The 23,121-nt window shown below is 43.1% G+C and overlaps 1 protein-coding gene across 1 annotated transcript in view; it reads right to left on the bottom strand.

Annotated features, from left to right (window-relative positions):
* Positions 1–1,860: 1,860 nt before the first annotated feature.
* Positions 1,861–23,121, bottom strand: part of LOC115195990 (double-stranded RNA-specific editase 1-like) — a 63,017-nt gene continuing 41,756 nt past the window's right edge. Inside the window, exons 4-13 of the mRNA XM_029756410.1 lie at positions 22,098–22,124; positions 12,107–12,181; positions 9,107–10,080; positions 7,910–8,024; positions 7,439–7,607; positions 7,125–7,279; positions 6,863–7,031; positions 5,781–5,962; positions 4,269–4,447; positions 1,861–4,067 (exon numbers count right to left, since the gene is read on the bottom strand). Of these exons, the coding sequence (XP_029612270.1) occupies positions 3,891–4,067; positions 4,269–4,447; positions 5,781–5,962; positions 6,863–7,031; positions 7,125–7,279; positions 7,439–7,607; positions 7,910–8,024; positions 9,107–10,080; positions 12,107–12,181; positions 22,098–22,107 (2,205 nt within the window). The 5' untranslated portion in view covers positions 22,108–22,124 and the 3' untranslated portion in view covers positions 1,861–3,890. The remainder of the gene's footprint in view (positions 4,068–4,268; positions 4,448–5,780; positions 5,963–6,862; positions 7,032–7,124; positions 7,280–7,438; positions 7,608–7,909; positions 8,025–9,106; positions 10,081–12,106; positions 12,182–22,097; positions 22,125–23,121) is intronic.

Genomic DNA, 23,121 nt, shown 5'->3' with positions numbered 1-23,121 from the left:
TTCCCAGCATCATTCTTTCATTTGTCAATTTCATTCATTCATTAACTTCTTACAACTGTAATGGGCAAAAAAAAACATATTTGCCACATTTCCATCTAACAAATATGTTTGGTTGTTTTGTATTTGGTCAATTGTTTTTAGAAAGGTGTCAACAATCGGAATTGGCATGGAACCTGATTAGAGGTCTCTCTCGCTCTATTTTCTGTTTGTTTTGCTCCCTGTTGAGGCAGAGAGGACAGGTAATCCACGCGGAGATTATCTGGCTCTCATGTAGCACAGGTGCAAGAGGCTGATATGACACAAAGTAACATCCCTGCACCACCTCATGTGGAGATAGTGTAAGGGATTGTCCAGATAGCATTTAAAGTCTCCGTCCTGCGTTCCAGATTTCCATGAAATATTTACCTAAAATTAAAGGTAGACCCAATGAAATGACGTTGCCACGAGCAGAACTGGAGATATTGAGATGAGCGAGATGCAACACTTCGCTCTCACACAGTATCTGCGCTTGTGCACGGGTTCGCTTCACACTGTGTATAGCGTGGTAGCCACAGGACCAAAACAGCGGAGAAATTGAGCCTCGCGCTTCAACGCTCTTAGTTGTTGCAGAAATTGACCCATTATGCAGTTTACTTTCTGCATCTATGTCATATCACCGAGTCCACCTTCAATTAAAATATGAACGAAATAGATGATAATTAAGGATGTTAAAAAGCTGATTTTCTATGTGCCCCTGCTTGGCCTGAGTGGAAACAACAGAGTGGTTTGGGCAACAACAAAAAAAGCATACACTTGGATATAAAAAGTAGCTACCAAATCCATATGGGGCAGGGCTGCACACAGCCTAGCAGGGCTAACCCTTCCCCCCCAAATAGCTAGTATGGATGTTCAGGATTTGGAAATATGATGGAACTACTAGGTCACTTCACTATAACAGCAATAAATGCAGAGTGAATATTTCACAAGCGTGAGTCGTTTCCGTCCATTGCTTTCACTATTCCTGTATTTTTGTTTGTGGTTTCTAGGCGCTACTGTAAATTAGCTAGCTAACTGCTGCTACATATATCAGTCAATCACAGCAAACTATGTTTCCCCATTGACATCCAACTTTTAACTACAAACCACAGGATTTAAAATAGAAGGGGACGACGAGACGGTTGTTGTGTGGAGGATCTACTTTGGCTAGCTTTCTTGTTGGCTAGACAGCTAGCTAAGTTAGTCTCGATAGATAACGTTAGCATACTAGTTTACTGCTTCTAAACAGCCAGCAGGCCAACTCGTACAAACCACAACATTTCAAATAGAAGTGACAGGCGAGATAGTTGTATAGGCTTTGTCCTGTTTGCTAACACTCCTTCTCCCCACCAGAGAATTTGGGGGTAAAAAGGAAAGAGCTGCTGGACCAATCACAGACAGGCCTGTCCCGGCCAAGGAGGATGATATCATTCTCCAAGCAAATTTCAAGCATTTTTTGAGATGGGGTTTAACTGAGTGGGTTTTCTCAAATGTATTATTTGTCCACAACTACAAGTAAAGGACGAGTCAACATCATTATTTGGGTATGAGCAAACAGAATATAAGCTTTTAAATTTTGATTTTCACTGGACAGTTACTTTAATGCAAACAGAACAGCTGCCTAGCATTGTGTTAACACCATTGCTATTACACTATTTTCTATATAATCATCATAGTGCCACTTTTTACTTTTCATTCATTTCTGTCACATGTTTTAAAAGTATTGTATTGTCAATATATATATATATATATTTTTTTTTTCTTATAAAATAAGAAATTGCTTAATGCAGTGAACTTGGCAGCAAATAGTGTAGGAAATAAAGAAAGACAACTATATACAACATCTACCTATGTTACCGTTTATTATATTTCTCATTTATAGGTCTTTTCTCATTTTCTACATGTATGATTTTTGTTTATCTGGTTTGTTTTATTTGATTTTTTCCTCATGCTTTATAGCGAGAGCTCATGCATTAGGGTCCTTATTCTAGAGACTACAGTGGACTGGGCACATCAATCAAACGGTGCATGGACCACTACAGGACAGCAAAAGACCCGGTCAAAGTTCACAGTCAACGCTCACAACTTGGTCAGAGAAAGCAAACATACGTAGAGCAGACCCCTAATAACACCCAAAGGTTGGGAGGGAGTGATCAAAAGTTTTTCACAATGGTTAACCAGCCATTCACTACTGATGCAGTTTGTGTTTTTTTTTTTTTTTAAACATCTCAAGTTGTGCTTGGTCCCCTTTCAAAAACTGCAATTGCCTTGATTGTTGTGGATTCTTACAACTCTATTCAAAATAAACAAATAAGAAAACATGCCAAGTGCGGATGAGAAGTGTGACAACACAGAAGGGGGAAAATTACAAAATGGGCTTTTTCACGAGAGTTGTCTGATTCCAATGAGTATACTTAGATAAAGTACTGTACATGAACATTTCCGAGCCTGTTAAAAATACATTTTGGGTATATTTTCTTTTTTGGTAACATGTTAATTGTTAAAAACGACACAGAACAGGTCAAAATGATCTACAGTTTCATACTTTTAAATTGCTACATTAAAACAAGGATCCATTTCAATTCATTTAAAATAAATAGTCCACAGAGATGACATTGAGCAGTATAAAACACAGCAATCAAAATGAAGTGACCAGAAACTTTGTTCAAACAAACATTACAGATTAAAGAAATAAAAAGCAAATAAAAATAATCTTTGGTGAGGTAAGGCTTATGATGACAGACAAATAAAATTAGCTCAAGTTACCTCAACAGTCATGGCTAAATATGAGCTAAAATAATTTCAGTTGTTTTTTTTGTCAAGCTCCCAACAAATGCTACATGATGATAGCAAAATGTTGTCTGTGTGTTCAAATAAAAAGCAGTACATAAAGTCCACTGCATCTGTCTGGCAACCACAAGAGTGTGAGCCATTCTGCAATTGCATAGCAAATAACCGCGCGGCAAGAATATCTTTCCATAAAAATGTACGTTTCAAAGGCCATATGCACTTTAGTATAATTTATGTCATTCACTGTAAAGGGAAAAAGGAATCAAATATTTTTCAGCAGTTAATTAGGCCTACTTCAGATAGATAAAACATGTCATTATCAGAAAGCATTCTCAATCCAATTTTTGGAATCAAAAAACACACGTATCTATCACTATTCAAAAACAAACATATCGTCATCAGACAGTGCAATGCTTTACATCTCACAGCAGAAACGAAGAAGAGACTGCACATGAAAAGTGCAAGAGAGGACATCAGCCTTCAAGACAAGAGGAACGGCCACAACACTAATACTTAGGAAAAAGACAGCAAAATAGTTATTGTTATGACCACTACTGGGAGGTAAGCTTGAACGCTTTCTATATATTTGGCATAATCATACAGTGAGTGTAGACAAGGTTTGTCTGTAGATAGCCAACTGATTTCAGTTGATTTTTGCATGTATTGATTTATAAAATGTAATCAACAAAATCCGTTAAAAAAATCCCAGGTTTCCAGTTGTACAGCTGTCATATGTCACGTGTTAGGTTACTAGTGTAAGTGGAATAAACAACATTAAACTAACAAAACATCAATAACAATCATTCTGTTGACGCCAACAACAATGAAAACAAGGCTTTACAGTGAGTCATTGAGGAAAAACAACAAGACAAAATTCAACCAAATTCAATGTCTCAACGGTGAAAAGTGGAGTGATCGGGAGAGGGAACAAGGGGTTGGGTGAGCGTCATCCACACACACAACAAATAAAGTCGAAACAGCTGGTAGGAGTAGTATCTTCATCTGAGCCTCCTCTTCCTCCCGTGACAACAACCGTACACATTTTAGAACAACACAGCCATTCTATTTCTACGAAAACAATCCACTCAGGACTGGAGTGAGAACTGGTCCTGTTCGATAGGCTTCTTGACCCAGGCTCCCAGTCCTGCCTTGTGGAACTCCTTGGTCAGAGTCTGCTTGGCAGCATGGTACTCCATCGCTGCCTGTTTGGCGTCATGGTACAAGCTGGGTTTGGCACCTTTGATTCTCAGAGTCTGTGAAAGCTAAAAAGGCAGGAAGGGAGAGGTTTTAATTGGACAAGAACAAAAAACACAGAGAGAAATGATTCAACAATCAAGTGAACAAACAGAATGTTAAACCTTTTAATTGGAGTTCTTGGAACATAATACGTCTCAACTACCCAGCCACGCACAGCTACAGCTACCTGAGAGTATATAAGGTGTTGTGCGGGTTAAGTAGCCTACCTTGCAGTACAGGCGCACCCAGCGGCTGTAGAGGGCGTGCTTGCAGAGCCTCGAGGGCCGTCCCAAGTCGTCCTTGCCTGTCATGGCGTTGATAACCTCCAACCCCTGGTCTCCCACAGCCCAGTTCACACTGAAGTTAGGAGCTTTACCCGGTTGCCGTGCTTCTGCGTTGCTTATTCCTGCAGAGAAGAGAAAGTGACATAAAAAGATTCCTTTGTGAGATATACAGTACCAGTCAAAAGTTTGGACACACCTACTCATTCAAGGGTTATTCTTAATTTTTTTCCTATTTTATACATTGTAGAATAATAGTGAAGACATCAAAACTATGAAATAACACATGGAATCATGTAGTAATTTTATATTTGAGATTCTTCAAAGTAGCCACCCTGTGCCTTGATGACAGCTTTGCACACTTGGCATTCTCTCAACCAGCTTCTTGAGGTAGTCACCTGGAATGCATTTCAATTAACAGGTGTGCCTTGTTAAAAGTTATTTTGTGGAATTTGTTTCCTTCTTAATGTGTTTGAACCAATTAGTTGTGTTGTAACAAGGTAGGGGTGGTATACAGAAGATACCCCTATTTGGTAAAAGATCAAGTCAATATTATGGCAAGAACTGCTCAAATAAGCAAAGAGAAACGACAGTCCATCAATACTTTAAGACATGAAAGTCAGTCAATGTGGAAAATTTCAGTGCAGTCGCAAAAACCCTCAAGCGCTATGATGAAACTGGTTCTCATGAGGACCGCCACAGGAAAGGAAGACCCAGAGTTACAGTACCTCTGCTGCAGAGGATAAGTTCATTAGAGTTACCAGCCTCAGAAATGGCAGCGCAAATAAATGCTTCACAGAGTTTAAGTAACAGACACATCTCAACATCAACTGTTCAGAGGAGACTGCATGAATCAGGCCTTCATAGTCGAATTGCTGCAAAGAAACCACTACTAAAGGACACCAATAATAAGAAGAGACTTGCTTGGGCCAAGAAACACGAGCAATAGAAATGTTTTAGATTTTTGGTTCAAACCACCATTTCTAGGTGAACGGATGATCTCTGCATGTGTACAGTAGTTCCCACCGTGAACCATGGAGGAGGGGGTGTGATGGTGTGGGGGTGCTTTGCTGGTGACATTGTTAGTGATTTATTTCGAATTCAAGGCACACTTAACCAGCATGGCTATCACAGCATTCTGCAGCGATACACTATCCTATCTGGTTTGCACTTAGTGGGACTATCATTTGTTTTTTCAACAGGACAATGACCAACACACCTCCAGGCAGTGTAAGGGCTATATGATTCCATATGTGTTCTTTCATAGGTTTGATGTCTTCACTATTATTCTACAATGTAGAAAATAGAACAAATAAAGAAAAACCCTTGAATGAGTAGGTGTGTCCAAACCTTTGACTGGTACTGTATGTTTTTCAGGACAATCCAGGGGCTGTTGTCTGACATGAACAAAGTGGGAGCAGGATGTTGGACGAGTAGGACGACAGCCAGACCCCTTACCGCTCAGAAGTGGCCGGTTGAGGTTGAACGTCTGAGGCAGGTCCTCAATGTCAGCGATCCTCTGGTACATGGCTCTGGAGAGGTGGTCTGCGTGGTACAAGCTGCCCAGGATAATGCTGGAGAAGTAGATGGGCTCTGTGAAGTAACACATCAGAGAGCCCTGGATCCCAACAACGTTCCACCTGAGAGAAGGGCGGCAGTGAGAAGTGGTGTTCATAGGGAGGCACTGCTTTTTGAGTCACATGACCTTTTGAGTTTCACCACCACAAAGCACAGACGTTCCTGAGCGCAAGATACCGAATAAGACCCAAGTCTAAGTTCAAAAACTCTCGACATTTCGGATTTTAACCTGAACATTTTGATCAATCTGAACGCGGAGGTTGAATTTGAAAATGTCTACTTGTACCCGGTTTTTCTCCACCTGATAATGCAACCCGGGTTGAAGAAAATAATATGTAATAGCCTCTCTGTTGGACATTTCCTATTTTTCGAACATTAAGCTCCACTTTTAGTGATGAAGGGTGTTTATTGCCTGGAGTCAGATGCTATTCAGATGATTCTGATTAGTGCATTCCTCAGGCTAGCTACCCTCTCTCAAGTCCCAATCACTTGTGTATCACTCTGCCAACAGAGCAGTGCTACAGGTGTGATTATGCTGGAGCCGTGATTAGCCCTTTGATTAATCTCCACGGAAATGGCATCCCTGCTGGGAGTGCCCTAGCAACTGTAACAGCTCGTCAAACTGCAGGTGTGTAATCATGAACAATATTGTTGATTACACACTTTAGATCTCAGTAAAGTTTGTTAGATTGTTCATTCGGGGCTTGTTCTCTGGGCTTTTTCTGTTCATGTGATTTGCTCAAGCAAAAGGCTTTGCGGCCATCTCTGACTTGTGAAAAGTCGGACAAAGTTCACAATAATGGCATAAATGGTAGATTTACATTGTTGGTGTTTTTAATGAATATCACATGTACATTTTCATTTAATGAAAACGACTAGACAACTTCTGTATGGTCAGAGTTTGACTGGTTGTTGAACTGTAGACATAGCAAAAAGGAGTGGTGTCAAAGAGAGATACAGACCTGGCGATCTTGTCACTGCAGGACATGGTGAGCAGCCTCTCTCCCTGCAGTACACCGTCCCAGGTCTGGATGGTGTTACTGACTTTCACAGGGATGGTCCCCTCCCCAGACTCTATCTTGGTCCTCAGCTGACCACGAGCTTTCCTGTTAGGGTGCCTGTCTCCCTGATCTGTGGACGAAATGGAAAGGAAATAAGCCTTAAAAGAAGAAGCAGCATTTTTAAAATGAAGAAGAAGAAGAGCCACCTAGAGAGAAGTCTCACCCTCAAAGGCAGCCTCGTGGGGTGAGAAAATGCGTGCGTCTCCGCAGGGCGACGTGCTGATGTACAGGTGGAACTGCACGTTGTCCTTTAGACGGAAGCCCTGCTTGTTCTCACACCTCGTGAATATCGACTTCTGCTGCTCCTCTCTGTTGTTACTATGGCAGACGGACGGACGGACAGACGCGTGGTAAGAAAAGGGTAACCGTTTCTCTACATTGGCATTTGTTTCTTCAGGTAAAATGTCTTATATTTTTTTTTGTCTTGTTGACCAGTCAGTCTCTACTAACCCAGTCTCCGTGGTTACAGTGACTTACCTGAGGAAGTGTTCGAGCTGTGCGTACAGGTACCTAAGGAGGGAACGACGAGCAATGATCTCAGCATGGCAGTCGTTCAAAGCCAGACCGCGGTCGCTCATGTACTCGCCGTTAATACACTTGGTCCCCGTGGAAACACAAATCACTTGTGCCTCCTTGACATCGGTGCCTGGGTGGGATGTGTGGATTGTGAGACAAAAATGGTTTAAAATGGTATATAAACGACATAGTCTACTGAATACAGTATACCATTTGTTCCTCTTGTTTCATGATGCAGTGATAAAATCAACTAGGAAATGTGAATTGATACCTAATCTACAATGTAAATTACGCAAACATCTTTTGTGATTAGTCTCTAATGAAACCCCCCGTTGTGATCCATGCAGCACCAGCAGGGCTCTCTCGATTTGACAGAGAGTCAGAGATTAACAATCAGGTTGAAGTAAAAAAAGAAAGTTATTCTAACAGTACCTGTTGTCATGACAATGCCTGCTAGGACTTTCCGTCGTGCGTGAGGGGATGTGAAGTTATCCGTCAGCTCACTGAACTTGTCAACTACCAGACCGGACACAGCATCAGCTAGAACCTGAAACAACCACCGAGCAGAGCATGAGATACCGAGGTTCTGCATCATAACATCAGAAGAAAAACCAAGGCCTTAAAACCAGAGACTAAACCCAGACAGAATAGAACGTTCCTGGGGAAGTTTAAACGTTATGACGATCACCTTCTGGCTTATCATATAGCTCTGATGAAACATCTATGATCAATTGAAAATCTAACCAAAACCTCCACATGAATGTGTACATTAGAAATCACAGAGGCAATGACAATCCAGGGTACCCCTAAGAGACACTGCTTTCTCAAACTGAAGCTCAGGTAGCAGAACAGAAGACAGGCTAGTGCAGTATAATAGATTAGAGGTGCCTACTTCTTCAGGGATCAGACATGCCAACTGCAGATAAAAGGGTTTAGATAGGGATGAGTGACAGACAAGACACCAGGGAGCTTAAACGCTGCAACGCAAATCATCCATCCGCTTCATTGACTGATCTGCTCTAAAATAGGCCAACGGAGCAGGCAGCTTGTCTAATCAATAGGTATGTTTGAATAGCATTCAGGAGCTGATGTTAATTAAGATTACAGTTTAATTTACCTTGCCTCGTCAGTCGTTATCTCAGGCAGGAGGGATTAGGGGTACGGGATTAAGTGACGTGTAAATAGATTTGAGTGTACACAATGCAGCGTGGAACGTTCAAGGATGTAATGCACCACTGTCTCTCTAGGCCTCGTCTCCTTTTCAATTAAGCCCTGTCAGAGGCTTATAATGAGCTGGTTAAACCATTAAGTCAATTAAACTGAGAATAGTTCATAGGAAGTGAACACTGAATACTTCCTGCGATGCAGGATGAACCAAACTGACATATCTGACCACTGCTCTCTTATTTTATGGGGTTAAACCACCCAGATAGAGTTTACTACTACAATTGTTCTACTGCTCCACAAGATCATTTTGATGGGGAGAGGGAGTTTGTCCTGCATTATGAGTTTACTATGTGCTATTCTGTGCCATACATTCAAAGTAAAGCTTTTCAAATAACCATATGAAACAAGCATGGCATCCAACAGTCTCCTAGTGAACGTGGTGTCAGCAGTAGTAGTTCTTACCTGTGGCAGGTGCAGTTGCAGGCCCTCTCTGGGTATGGGCTGTCTGGACGGTGTCTGGTCCAGTTGCATGTTAAAGAGGGCAGAGAGAGCAGCCTGCGCCGCCCGGGCCTTGGCCAGCTTCTTATTGCGCCCTGAGCCTTGGAACGTCTGTGTGTCCACCACCACGGACATGGCAAAGTTCTTGGCGTGGCTCTCTCCACTCTCTGACACAAAGTCGTACTTTAGCCCGGGTCGTAGTTCGTTGAGGATCATGACAGGGTTCTTGGCAATAGCGGGGGAGACAAAGGCTGGGACGGAGGGGGTGGGTGGTCGGCCTAACGAGGACTGACTCAGGCCGGTAGTACCTGAGTTCGCTAGCAGGGGGTACTCTACTAGTCCCAGGGAGCTGAAGGAGCCATTGGTACCGTTAGAGCCCAGGTAGAAGGACTCCTCCGGAGGGGCCGGGGTCTCAAACCCATTAAACAACATGTCCGGGAAGTCAGCCTGGTCGGAGGTAAAGTCTGTGTTGACCGTTAGCGTCCGACCCATTGCCATGTGCGCCTCGGAGGCGTTGGGGAACTGAACGAACGACCGCAGAGCCTTCTCAGCCGAGTTGAGCTTAGCCTTCTTCTTGGTGGGGCCGGAGCCCTCGAACAGCTGCCCATTGACCTCGACAGTCATGACGAACACGGGCGCGTGGACCGGACCGGTCTGAGACAGCAGCTTGTACTGCAGTCCAGGCTTGATCTCATTTAGCTGCATCAGGGCATTTTTGGGCAGAATGGGCCCGGGCATTTTCTTACGCTTCTTGGGCCTGTACTTGTTATTGTGATGCCCGTTATTACCCTCTTCTAAGGGACGCTTCCTGCCCCCTCCACAACCTGCAGTGCCCCCATTAGGGAGGTGAGCTGCCCCCTCACTCCCCAACCCCTCCTTGGAGGAGGAGACCACGTTGTCCAGGTTGCGGTTTTCCTTAACGTCGGTGCTGCTGGAACCTGCGGTGCCCAGAATGAGTAACTTACAACGCCTTCGTTGCAGGATCTTGTAAATGTAAAATTTATAGCTTCCTTTATCTCTCTTTGTAACTGGACAAGTGATGTGTGTTCCTTTGTATGTTAGATTTTCAAAGAGTCATAAGTAGTCATTACAGAAAACAGTGTATGTTAAATACACAGTAATATTAGTATCAACATTAGCCTTCAATACAATCAAAGGGGGGCCTGAAAAAAACTTGATGAAAGGACAGATTTCTGAGGAAAATCGTCATAGTTTATATCTGTATTTTTCAGAATAAGCACTACCAAAGACATAGGCAGTGTAAATATAAAAGTAACCCCACCAAAATGTCTAAACATCTCAGTGTGAATCTATTCATCTGTGTTATTGAAGAACGGGCTCAAAACTTCTAGAAATGTCCTGTGAAGGACTGCACGACCAATGAAACTGTAAGGCTTGTATTAATCATGGTATCAATAAATTAGGTGTAGCTGTGGTTGAGGGAACACATATCGCCACGTCCTGATTATAAAGCTGATGGAACTTGGTGTAAATTTTCATTTATAACATCCTCCAGCAAAAGCTCGATAGGTTACTCCTTTCGGCGCTCAGGGATTAAATACATCCTTGTACAAAATGCAGGAGGAGAGAAGAAGGTAGCGAAAAACGGTGCTTGGAAAGAAGAGGGACAAAATAAGGATATCGCCACCTCCCAAAATGGACGTGCTAGAGACAAACAAAGTGTTTTCTGGGATTTTCATGCACCACTGCAGTCAAAAATGTATTCAAATAATAATTTTATTTTCATTTTACTTAGCTCTGGACCAAGCTGTATATCATAATTTTCTAAAACAAAGTTTACAAAGTATATATATAGCAGATTTTTTTGTATGACTAGGCTGGTGGTTGTGGTAAAGTAAATAACAAGCATGCAAGAGAAAATATAAACAGTGTAAAAAACACAATGCGGCTAACGCCCTGCGCAACAGGAGGGGAGTAGTGATGTTGGGAAAGAGATTTTTTTGAACAGAGCATTGTGATTGACCACGCCACGACAACACTGTCCGTCGCCAACCATGCTCAGTTCTGACCCAGACACACAAACACATCCACCAGAAAGCCCTTGAGAAACCTTGGCAACGTCTGCCCGTCGGCCTGCCAACAACCCTCCCTGCAGCGAGGACGTCCCTGACCAACACAGTAATCCAAGTGAGCTCCCGTCTGGGTTGGGCTTGGTGTAATAGGGAAGCGGGAGGATTAGGGTTGTCCTAACACATAACATGTCCTAACATCATAACTGTCAAGTGTGTAATGGGATCTGCATGATGTTCCTGGCGGAAAAAGCACTGCCCGCCAAAGCACTGAATTCAACATCTGCTCCATACTGTGGGCATAGATACATACAGCCCCTCTCTCTCTATGTACCTTACAACATGAAAAAGCCTCATTGGGCTTGGAAAAAAAAATGTTTTGTTGCCAAACCCTGAATTTTGACTATAGAAAGAGCACCCTTTCCTCAATAACCCTCCTAGGCTTGTTGCAGGCAGTTTAAGGCTGAACTATAACTGCTCTCAGAACTTAGAGGAGGTATTCCGTGGGGCTTTAGAAGCTTTGAGAAGAGGAGCAGGGGGTCAAGCTTAGAATCTATCTCTTAAAATGGTCTGAAAGAACGCAGGAGATATCCCCTCATCTCCCCCTGAATGGGAGATTTAAACTCTGATCCTACCCTCCTGAGCCAGGAAACCCAGTCTGATGACACGTTCTCAAGGTCAATCCTACACAAACAAAATCAGGAAGAGGAGATTTAATAGATCTATAGGACTACAATTCTCCTCCCTGGATTCCTTCCAATAATGTGGTGTTATTGGTAACAGTATCCAACTTGAAAACATATAACCGAGTAAATAGTTTTGCACAACTAGGGATATTCTACTATTAGTATGTGTAAGCACCTCACAAGCAAATCAACATGACTGCAAGTAGAGGGACCAGTGTGGTGAAATGGGGGGGGTGGGGGCAACTCACTCATGCTCTCTTCTTCATCTCCCTCCATGGTGAAGAACCTTGGCTGGTTACGGGGCTGCTTCACACCAGCTCGACCTGTAAGACAGACAGACAGAGACGCGCACACACACACACACACACACACACACACACACACACACACACACACACACACACACACACACACACACACACACACACACACACACACACACACACACACACATCAGAAAGGAATCAAGAGATATCCTGCTATACAGCGCATTCGAAAGTATTCAGACCAATTGACTTTTTGTTCCACATTTTGTTACGTTCCGGACTTATTCTAAAATTGATTGATTTTTTCCCCCCCTCTCATCAATCTACACAAAATACCCCATAATGACATGGCAAAAACAGGTTTAGATTTCCGTCTGGCCACTCTACCATAAAAGCCTGATTGGTGGAGTGCTGCAGAGATGGTTGTCCTTCTGGAAGGTTCCCCCCCATCTCCACAGAGGAACTCTGGAGCTCTGTCAGACTGACCACCGGGTTCTTGGTCACCTCCCTGTCCAAGGCCCTTCTCCCCCGATTGCTGTGTGGCCAGGCGGCCAGCTCTAGGAAGAGTCTTGGTGGTTCCAAACTTCTTCCATTTAAGAATAACGGAGCCACTGTCTTCTTGGGGACCACCAATGCTACAGAAATGTTTTGGTACCCTTATCCAGGTCTGTGCCTCGACACAATCCTATCTCGGAGCTCTACGGACAATTCCTTCGACCTCATGGCTTGGTTTTTGCTCAGACATGCATTGTCAACTGTGGGACCTTATATAGACAGGTGTATGCCTTTCCAAATCATGTCCAATCAATTGAAGAAGCAGCTCAAGGATGATCAATGGAAACAGGATGCACCTGAGGTCAATTTCAAGTCTCATAGCAAAGTGTCATTATACTTATGTAAATAAGGTATTTCTGTTTTTATTTTCACTTTGTCATTATTTGGTATTGTGTGTAGATTGATGAGTGAAAACATGTATTTAATCCATAAGGCTGCAACATAACAAAATGTGAAAAAAGTCAAGGGGTCTGAATACTTTTCAAATGCACTGTTAATAGAATTTATTCCACTGTACATTTTACTGCTTGTTTTTGGAAAAGATATCATGTCTCACAGCTAAATTAAAAAACACAAAATGTTACTAGAGGAAATTTACTCTTCCCTTATGGTTAATCTTAGAGTATATATTAAACATACATTACCAGTTAAAAGGGTTTTTCTTTATTTTTACTATTTTCTACATTGTAGAATAATAGTGAAGACATCAAAACTATGAAATAACACATATGGAATCATGTAGTAACCAAAAAAGTGTTAAACATATTTTAGATTTTAGATTCTTCAACAAAATTGCCACCCTGTGCCTTGATGACAGCTTTGCACACTCTTGGCATTCTCTCAACCAGCTTCAAGAGGAACGCTTTTCCAGCAGTCTTGAAGTTGTTCCCAGATATGCTGAGCACTTGTTGGCTGCTTTTCCTTCATTCTGTGGTCCAACTCATCCCAAACCATCTCAATTGGGTTGAGGACGGGGGATAGTGGAGGCCAGGTCATTTGATGCAGCACTCCATAACTCTCCTTGGTTAAATAGCCCTTACACAGCCTGCAGGTGTGTGTTAGGTCTTTGTCCTGTTGAAAAACAAATGATAGTCCCATTAAGCGCAAACCAGATGGGATGACGTATCGCTGCAGAATGCTGTGGTAGCCATGCTGGTTAAGTGTGCCTTGAATTCTAAATTAATCACTAACAGTGTCACCAGCAAAGCACCCCCACAACATCACACCTCCTCCTCCATGCTTCATGGTGGGAACCACACATGTGGAGATCATCCATTCACCTACTCTGCGTCTCACAAAGACACGGCGGTTGGAACCAAAAATCTCAAAGTTGGACTCATCAGACCAAATTACAGATTTTCACCGGTCTAATGTCCATTGCTCGTGTTTCTTGGGCCAAGCAAGTCTCTTTTTCTTATTGGTGTCCTTTAGTAGTGGTTTCTTTGCAGCAATTTGACTATGAAGGCCTGATTCATGCAGTCTCCTCTGAACAGTTGATGTTGAAATGTGTCTGTTACTTGAACTCTGTGAAGCATTTATTTGGGCTGCAATTTCTAAGGCTGGTAACTCTAATGAACTTATCCTCTGCAGCAGAGGTAACTCTGGGTCTTCCTTTCCTGTGACGGTCCTCATGAGAGCCAGTTTTATCATAGCGCTTGATGTTTTTTCATGTCTGCACTTGAAGAAACGTTCAAAGTTCTTGAAATCTTCCACACTGACTGACCTTCATGTCTTAAAGTAATGATGGACTGTCATTTCTATTTGCTTATTTGAGCTGTTCTTGGTCTTTTACCAAATAAGGCTATCTTCTGAATACCACCCCTACCTTGTCACAACACAACTGATTGGCTCAAACACATTAAGAAGGAGAAAGAAACTCCACAAATTAATGAGTAAGTGTGTCCAAACCTTTGACTGGTACTGTACATATTCAGCATCTGGACTTCCTGTCCATGCCGACTGACCATATAGGTCTGGTCAGTCTTTAGTGACTTTAATATCTGTCCCATTATCCCTCGGTTTCAACTACCTCAGAGTTTCCCATACTGAAATAAAATCAGTTAAATTGCGCTTGGTTCATAGAGCCGCTAGATGCAGTTGTAATAAACAGAGAAGTTCCTGTTTCTTCCTACAAATGTGTCTCTATCTTTTAAACCGTTTAAGCTAGAAAATATTATGACACCATCACTGGAAGATAAGACTCTCAGGAACACTTAGTTGTCTTCTGTTTCCCTCTACAAGCCGTACAAAAGCATGACCTGATGATCTTCTGAACTTTCCAATACCTTTCTGATGCATTTCAGTCACTTCCTTCAGATTGAAATATTGTCAAAAGTACTATCAGACTGATTTGTAATGAACTGTCATAGCCCAAATAAAAAAAGTAAACATTAGCTGTTGATTACATAACTTGGTGGGGTCGCAAACACTTTTTGATATGAAAATGGGGTCGTGGGAACAAAAAAGTTGGGGAACCCCTGAACTAGCTCTTCCGGAAAATGCTGCAAGTTCACGCACTATACAGTACAGTAGACTATGTTGTTAATTTGAGAATACACAGGAAGTCCTCCAGAAATACAACACCTCAATTATATTTCCCCAGACAGCCATGAAAAAACTTTTAATGTTAAAAATACAGTATCGACGCTACGGTGTATAAGATTGAAACCCACTGATGGAATGGACTATCGGATGTCTGAAAATAGTGTAACCAGAACAAATGTGCATGACAGTGTTAGCAACTGCAGGAAGCAACGGGCCGAGCGATATACCCTTGCCGTCGGGAGGAAACTACCGTTCATGGTGCTAATCTCAGATACTATATCAACCCACAAACAGACGGAGCGAAAAGTCAGGGAGAGAGGGAGGCGAAGAGGAGAAAGGAGAGAGAGTAAATCAATATAATAATTGTAAAACAGAGGAACAGCCTTAAGCTAATTTAACTCTACTGTTCAATTTTACACTGGGCATTTCTCCAGCCAATCAACCCTACAGTCACAGAGCATTAAGGAAGCTGTTGCATATATTCGTTTGCTGAGGAAATCATATAATTAAATAGTGATTGAATCTACAGTTTATACCTCAGTCAATACAAGTTGCATTGTATCGGGCATACTGTCGTTTTTCCAATACTCATCTCCACAATCTATCTTGACCAAAACCAAGAAATGTGGAAAAATAGTTGTCTGTTCTCTCTATTCCTCCCTGTGGGATTAAATAGGGTGTTAGATTTGTATTCTGCCCCCCCCCCCCCCATGGTCTGTGGTGTGGCGATAACAACATAGCACTTCTGTAGAGGGAAGAGTAGCCAACAGAATGAGATGCAATAACTTCATAGGAACGCTGAGGGGAAAAAACCAATTGCATTGGCGGGTTACAGAAACTCTCAGTGTTGTCCACACAGCTCTTCTTCAGAAGAGAGGGGAGAAACCCTTGAAGGACAATTGCAAATAGGCCCGAAAAGAAGCAGGGATTTCTAATGCACATTTTCAGAGTTTCAGAGAGTGGATATATCCAACTAGGACCACAGCAGCACCTACTGCTCAAACATACCATTTCAAAACACTACTGGAGTAATCTCGACACACTTCATTTATTTTGGGGGGAAATAAATGACTGAGGGTTTCAAATAGAAACAATAATATTTTGATATAAATACTTCACATAGACCGGGACAGTATAATTGGTGTCCCCTCTCTCAAAAGCAACCAAATGCAAAGTCCTCCTGCAGATGAGAGAAAATGGAGGGAATTGAACGGAGATGATCTGTGATTGCCGCAGAAGCATTTATTTGGTGCCGTTGCCTTGAAGCGGTTGCATTTGATAAGCATTCCCACAGAAAAGCAGCCTGCTAAATCTATCCAATCAGGCCAGCCACTACAGACGGAGTGATTGAGGAATACAGACTCCATATCACTTCAGTAATGACACTTTCAAGGAGAAGCGGGTGCAGACACAACTAGATATAGAACACATAAAAATGTCCAACTGAAAAGTTTTTTGCTTTTTTACAACTTTTCTCATTCAATGACCATGAGAAAAGACAATACTATTCGGGAGCAAACGGCACATTTGTTGTTGTAGTCAACCTGAAAGCAGAGTAGATAATATAAACCATTCATTTAGACAGCGCTTCTGCAACTGACACCTTATTGAGTCAAATCAAATCAAAGTTTATTTGTCACGTGCGCCAAATACAACAGGTGTAGACCTTACAGTGAAATGCTTACTTACAGGCCCTAACCAACAGTGCAATTTTTAAGTTAAAAATAGGTATTAGGTGAACAACAATAAAAGAGATAACAGAGAGTAGCAGCAGTGTAAAAAGAGGGGTTGGGGGGGGGGGGGGGACACAATGCAAATAGTCCGGGTAGCCATTTGATTACCTGTTCAGGAGTCTTATGATTTGGGGGTAAAAACTGTTGAGAAGCCTTTTGGTCCTAGACTTGGCGCTCCGGTACCGCTTGCCATGCGGTAGTAGAGAGAACAATCTATGACTGGGTTAGCTGGGGTGTTTGACAATTTTTATGGTCTTCCTCTGACACCGCCTGGTGTAGAGGTCCTGGATGGCAGGCAGCTTAGCCCCAGTGATGTACTGGGCCGTACGCACTACCCTCTGTAGTGCCTTGCGGTCGGAGGCCAAGCAGTTTCCGTACCAGGCAGTGATGTAACCAGTCAGGATGCTCTCGATGTTGCAGCTGTAGAACCTTTTGAGGATCTGAGGACCCATGCCAAATCTTTTTAGTTTCCTCAGGGGGAATAGGCTTTGTCGTGCCCTCTTCACGACTGTCTTGGTGTGTTTGAACCATTCTAGTTTGTTGGTGATATGGACACCAAGGAACTTAAAGCTCTCAACCTGCTCCACTACAGCCGCGTCGATGAGAATGGGGGCGTGCTCGGTCCTCCTTTTCCTGTAGTCCACAATCATCATATGTTGAGGGATAGGTTGTTATTCTGGCACCACCCGGCCAAGTCTCTGACCTCCTCCCTATAGGCTGTCTCGCCGTTTTCGGTGATCAGGCCTACCACTGTTGTGTCATCTGCAAACTTAATGATGGTGTTGGAGTCGTGGCTGGCCACGCAGTCGTGGGTGAGTAGGGAGTACAGGGGGGGACTGAGCACACACCCCTGAGGGGATCCAGTGTTGAGGATCAGCGTGGCAGATGTGTTGCTACCTACCCTCACTACCTGGGGGTGGCCCGTCAGGAAGTCCAGGATCCAGTTGCAGGGGGAAGTGTTTAGTCCCGGGATCCTTAGCTTAGTGATGGGCTTTGAGGATTCTATGGTGTTGAACGCTGAGCTGTAGTCAATGAAGGGAAGTGAGTCTAAGCTATTAAATGAACTCGCTCACATTTCTTCCTATACCCCTTTTGCCTACCCCTTCCTGCCTGCCTGTCAGAGAGCCATCACTTCCCTAGACCCCCCCCCCGGCGTCTTAAGCAGTAGTGCTCACTGTGAGACAGCAGTGCTCGCCTTCCAGGACGATAAGGGACGCGACGCTGCTGTTATTCACGTTAGCTAGGGATTAGGGACCTTGCTTTCCTGGCTCTGAGGGGAGGTGACTGAACGGTCACTTCCTGGAGAGTGGCCTTGTGGGTAATCGCTGGCATTTCCATGACAGGGGTCTGAGGTTAAGGGAGAGGAAGTGTCATATTTGCATCACTGAAGATTAATGAAGGTTTGGGTTAAGTTACAGTCTTATTCATTACTTTGTATAAATGTCATCTTTGTTTGGTTTGCTCTCACTTTCAAGTGGACAAATGCTGAATGCAGCACCAGGTCTATGATGGTTCATATTGCCTTGGCCCTGCATGAACAGATCAGTTTAGCTGAGTGATGAAGCATGTGTCAGCGCCAAAATGAGCTCTCACTGAACCAAGGTGTCTGTAGCTAGTGATATCTAACCTTGCTATAATGGTATCATCCATCCAGACCCCGTACAGCCACCCAGCTGCACCACGTCCTATTCCACTAACATGGTGCTGGAGGGAACTGCGTGGCTGTTGGCTCAACATGTGTCAGAGTCATAATGGCCAGGCACAGGGAGCCAGATGGGTATTAAAGAAAGGGCAGCGGCCATGGCTGCCATAGCCTCCAGAATAGGTTTCATTAGGAATATAGTAGCTCTTTGTCAGCACCATGGACAGCGCTAGTGCTGCACAGCTCTCAGCACAGCAGGCCACTGAATTGGCCAGAACCATAGCAATAAGCATATGGTGTGGTAATGTGCCCATTGCTATATTTCTCCAAGGCCACATACATAGCTGTAGACTGCTAGGGGCCATAGCTGAGCTAATATTCCATGTAAAGGAACAACAACAACCAGAATCAGCAGGATATGAATGCTTCTCTTAGCGCTAGGAGCTGGTGGACAGGGCTGAGAAGAGGGTCTTTACCTTCCTTTCTTTGACACATATGGCATTGCACAGTGCTACATACAGGGTGCTTTTGTTAACCATATGCCTCCTTTATTCTTTATGGCAGTTAGCTTTCCCAGGGGAGTTTCTAAGAGCCTGGTTTTAGACAGTCTTAGTAGGACGACACACAAGAATTAAACACTCAACAGTGAATGGTGCACATCATAGTAAGTAAATCACATAAGTGAACCAAGTCGAACAAAGAAAGCCTTGTTGTTAAGCTGCTTTGGTTGTATGAAGACCAGAGCTGGCTTTTGTGTTAACCAAACCAGCCTCTCTCTCAGCCTGAACAGTGTAATCTCGTCTCTCTGCGTGACAAGAAGTGGCCTTGTACCCCCCGCCGCCACTCAACTCCTTCCTCCCGAACATTAGCACTGACAATGTTATCAGGCCGCCGAGCCCTTAGCGCCTCGCTGGAAATGCTGGCTGCTTGCTTTGTGTGTGCTGGATTGACGGAGACCAAGGCTTAGGCTGTCATTCGCTCACCAAGATAATGGGCGACAGAAATTAGCTGGGGCGGAATGAGAAAATGTAAACAAATGTAGTTATCTGTGAGTGAGTTTGTGTACACACGTTTGAAGAAAAAGGAAGTGGGGAGACAGACTTCAAGGATTTGGAGTGGCATTCTGTTCACTGTCAAAGCTCACAGATATCAACACTGGATTGTATCCACAGCCTGTATAGCTTCTGTTAGCCATTCATGTTAAAAGGTTTCATATTAAAAACATGATTGAAGTTTTCTTGTAAGAACTTTAGCTAGCATTCAGTTGAAGTCGGAAGTTTACATACACCTTAGCCAAATACATTTAAGCTCAGTTTTTCACAATTCCTGACATTAATTCCAAGTAAAAATTCCCTACCTTGGGTCAGATAGGATCAGCACTTTATTTTAAGAATGTGAAATGTCAGAATAATAGTTGAGAGAATGATTTATTTCAGCTTTTATTTCTTTCATCACATTCCCAGAGGGTCAGAAGTTTACGTACACTCAATTAGTATTTGGTAGCATTGCCTTTAAATTGTTTAACATGGGTCAAATGTTTCGGGTAGCCTTCCACAAGCTTCCCACAATAAATTGGATGAATTTTGTCCCATTTCTCCTGACAGATTTGGTGTGCCTGAGTCAGGTTTGTAGGCCTCCTTGCTCACACACGCTTTTTCAGTTCTGCCCACAAATTTTCAGGGCTTTGTGATGGCCACTCCAATGTGTTGTCCTTAAGCCATTTTGCGACAACTTTGGAAGTATGCTTGGGGTCATTGTCCATTTGGAAGACCCATTTGCGACCAAGCTTTAACTTCCTGACTGATGTCTTGAGATGTTGCTTCAATATATCCACATAATTTTCCTCCCTCATGATGCCATCTATTTTGTGAAGTGCACCAGTCCCTCCTGCAGTAAAGCACCCCCACAACATGATGCTGTCACCCCCGTGCTTCACGGTTGGGATGGTGTTCTTAAGCTTGCAAGCCTCCCCCTTTTTCCTCCAAACATAACGATGGTCATTATGGCCAAACAGTTCTATTTCTGTTTCATCAGACCAGTGGACATTTCTCCAAAAAGTATGAACTTTGTCCCCGTGTGCAGTTGCAAACCATAGCCTGGCTTTTTTTAATGGCGGTTTTGGAGCAGTGGCTTCTTCCTTGCTGAGCGGCCTTTCAGGTTATGTCGATATTGGACTCGTTTTACTGTGGATATAGATACTTTTGTACCTGTTTCCTCCAGCATCTTGACAAGGTCCTTTGCTGTTGTTCTGGGATTGATTTGCACTTTTCGCATCAAAGTACGTTCATCTCTAGGAGACAGAACGCGTCTCCTTCCTGAGCGGTATGACGGCTGCGTGGGCCCATGGTGTTTATACTTGCGTACTATTGTTTGTACAGATGAGCGTGGTACCTTCAGGTGTTTGGAAATTGCTCCCAAGGATGAACCAGACAATGTTTTTCTGAGGTCTTGGCTGATTTATTTTGATTTTCAAATTATGTCAAGCAAAGAGGCACTGAGTTTGAAGGTAGGCCTTGAAATACATCCACAGGTACACCTCCAATTGACTCAAATGATGTCAATTAGCCTATCAGAAGCTTCTAAAGCCATGACATCATTTTCTGGAATTTCCAAGCTGTTTAAAGCACAGTGTAAACTTCTGACCCACTGGAATTGTGATACAGTGAATTATAAGTGAAATAATGTGTCTGTAAACAATTGTTGGAAAAATTACTTGTGTCATGCACAAAGTAGATGTCCTAACCGACTTGCCAAAACTATACTTTGTGAACAAGAAATTTGTGGAGTGGTTGAAAAATGAGTTTTAATGACTCCAACCTAAGTGTATGTAAACGTCCGACTTCAACTGTATGTTTACAAGGATATGTAGCATCAACACATTTGAGCTTATTGCTATTCACAGTCACTATCCCCAAGTTATCAATGTTGGGAGTCTTAGGTCTATGAATATCAACGCGCGATATTAGCAAATCAATGCGAGCACACTATTTCATCCTAAAGACCAACATGTCAAAGCCATAAAGGATTGCTACAGCCATATTTACATTGCTGATCCACCATCAAATATGTGGTTCTACAGTAACGAATCTATAGCAGCATATGCTATCTGTGTGGTGTAAACACGCGTTTAATAGGAAACGCAGGAGAGTCTGGGGCTGTATGTCCGATACATAGATCTGTCTGGAGCCTGTCATTCACGTCCTATGGAGAAACAGACAGTATCTCACACAGCCTGGACCACAGAGACCAACACCTAGTTACCTATGTCCGCCGATGTTGTTCACCTTCAAAGAATACACTCGCGTCTCAGACATACGTAGACAATTCACGCACCACCGCACACAGACGTAACATATCTTACAAATCTTGTTATGTACTCATAGTATACTGTACACACAAGCAGGCTTGCACGTGAGCGCACACACACATGCTGTGAAATGGCAGGACCATATTAAAGTGTGTTGAAGTAGCATAGAACTAGACAATATGAGCAACATACCTTCTGTCATTGCTTTGCTGATAGCACCTATGAAAATAAGAGAAAATAAGAATATTATTATTATGATGGAAATATAAAAATTATATTTCATAAAATCTGAGGTATTTTCCCCTGATAAGATAGGATAATCCATTCCATGCTTTTTGGTGATGAAAAATAACAATTTGAATTTTTGGGAGTCGAAAATGTGGAAATATGAAATGTAATGTTATGATATACTAACACGAAGTTCACCACAATATGTATTTAACCACCTGGTACCCTGCTCTCAATCAGCAGTCAACCATCATCAACCCTTGTCAAGAGCTGGTAATACACTCCATAAACCACAGGCTCAAATCCAATCAGAGAGGAAAACAATGTTAAACTCATGATGATGATGATGATGGGAGACGCTGTGAGGAAGACACCAGCCAGAGGTGTCAGAGATAACCAGACAACCCATGAGGAGACACTGATGAATGGAAAGTTGGGGAAAGTTCTGGTTCTAGAAGTGGAATAGTACCACAGCTGGAGGGGGAATTCTGAAACCAACTGTCAGAGCCACCCCTCGGTGGCCTAATGCAGATGGATCGATCCACTGGGTTTGGGCGGACTGGGGAGAAATAAGGTGTCGGTGCCGGCACAAAAAGCTTCCTTGAACATTGCCGGCAGCAGCGGCAGCATATATTTCTCTCTCACTCCCTCCATTTTCTCTCCGTGAAATATCATTTTAGACACGCTGGATAGGACCCTCGACCAGGCACCGTCAAGCCACAGGCGTGACTTATCGATGTGCCATGGTGAGGTGATGAGATGAGATGGTGGAAGGGAGACAGAGGCAAGTGAGAGCTGAAAGGAACAGACAGAGGGAGCAGACTCAGTTTTAAAAAAAATGTAACCTTTATTTAACCAGGCAAGTCAGTCAAGAACAAATTCTTATTTACAATGACGGCCTACACCGGCCAAACCCTAACTCGGACGATGCTGGGCCAATTCTGCGCTGCCCTTTTGGACTCCCAATCACGGCCGGTTGTGATACAGC

This window comes from Salmo trutta, chromosome 6, assembly GCF_901001165.1.
Source record: "Salmo trutta chromosome 6, fSalTru1.1, whole genome shotgun sequence".
NCBI lineage: Eukaryota > Metazoa > Chordata > Actinopteri > Salmoniformes > Salmonidae > Salmo > Salmo trutta.
The sequence above is the reverse complement of the archived record's forward strand: the minus strand, read 5'-3'. Positions and strand labels throughout refer to the sequence as shown.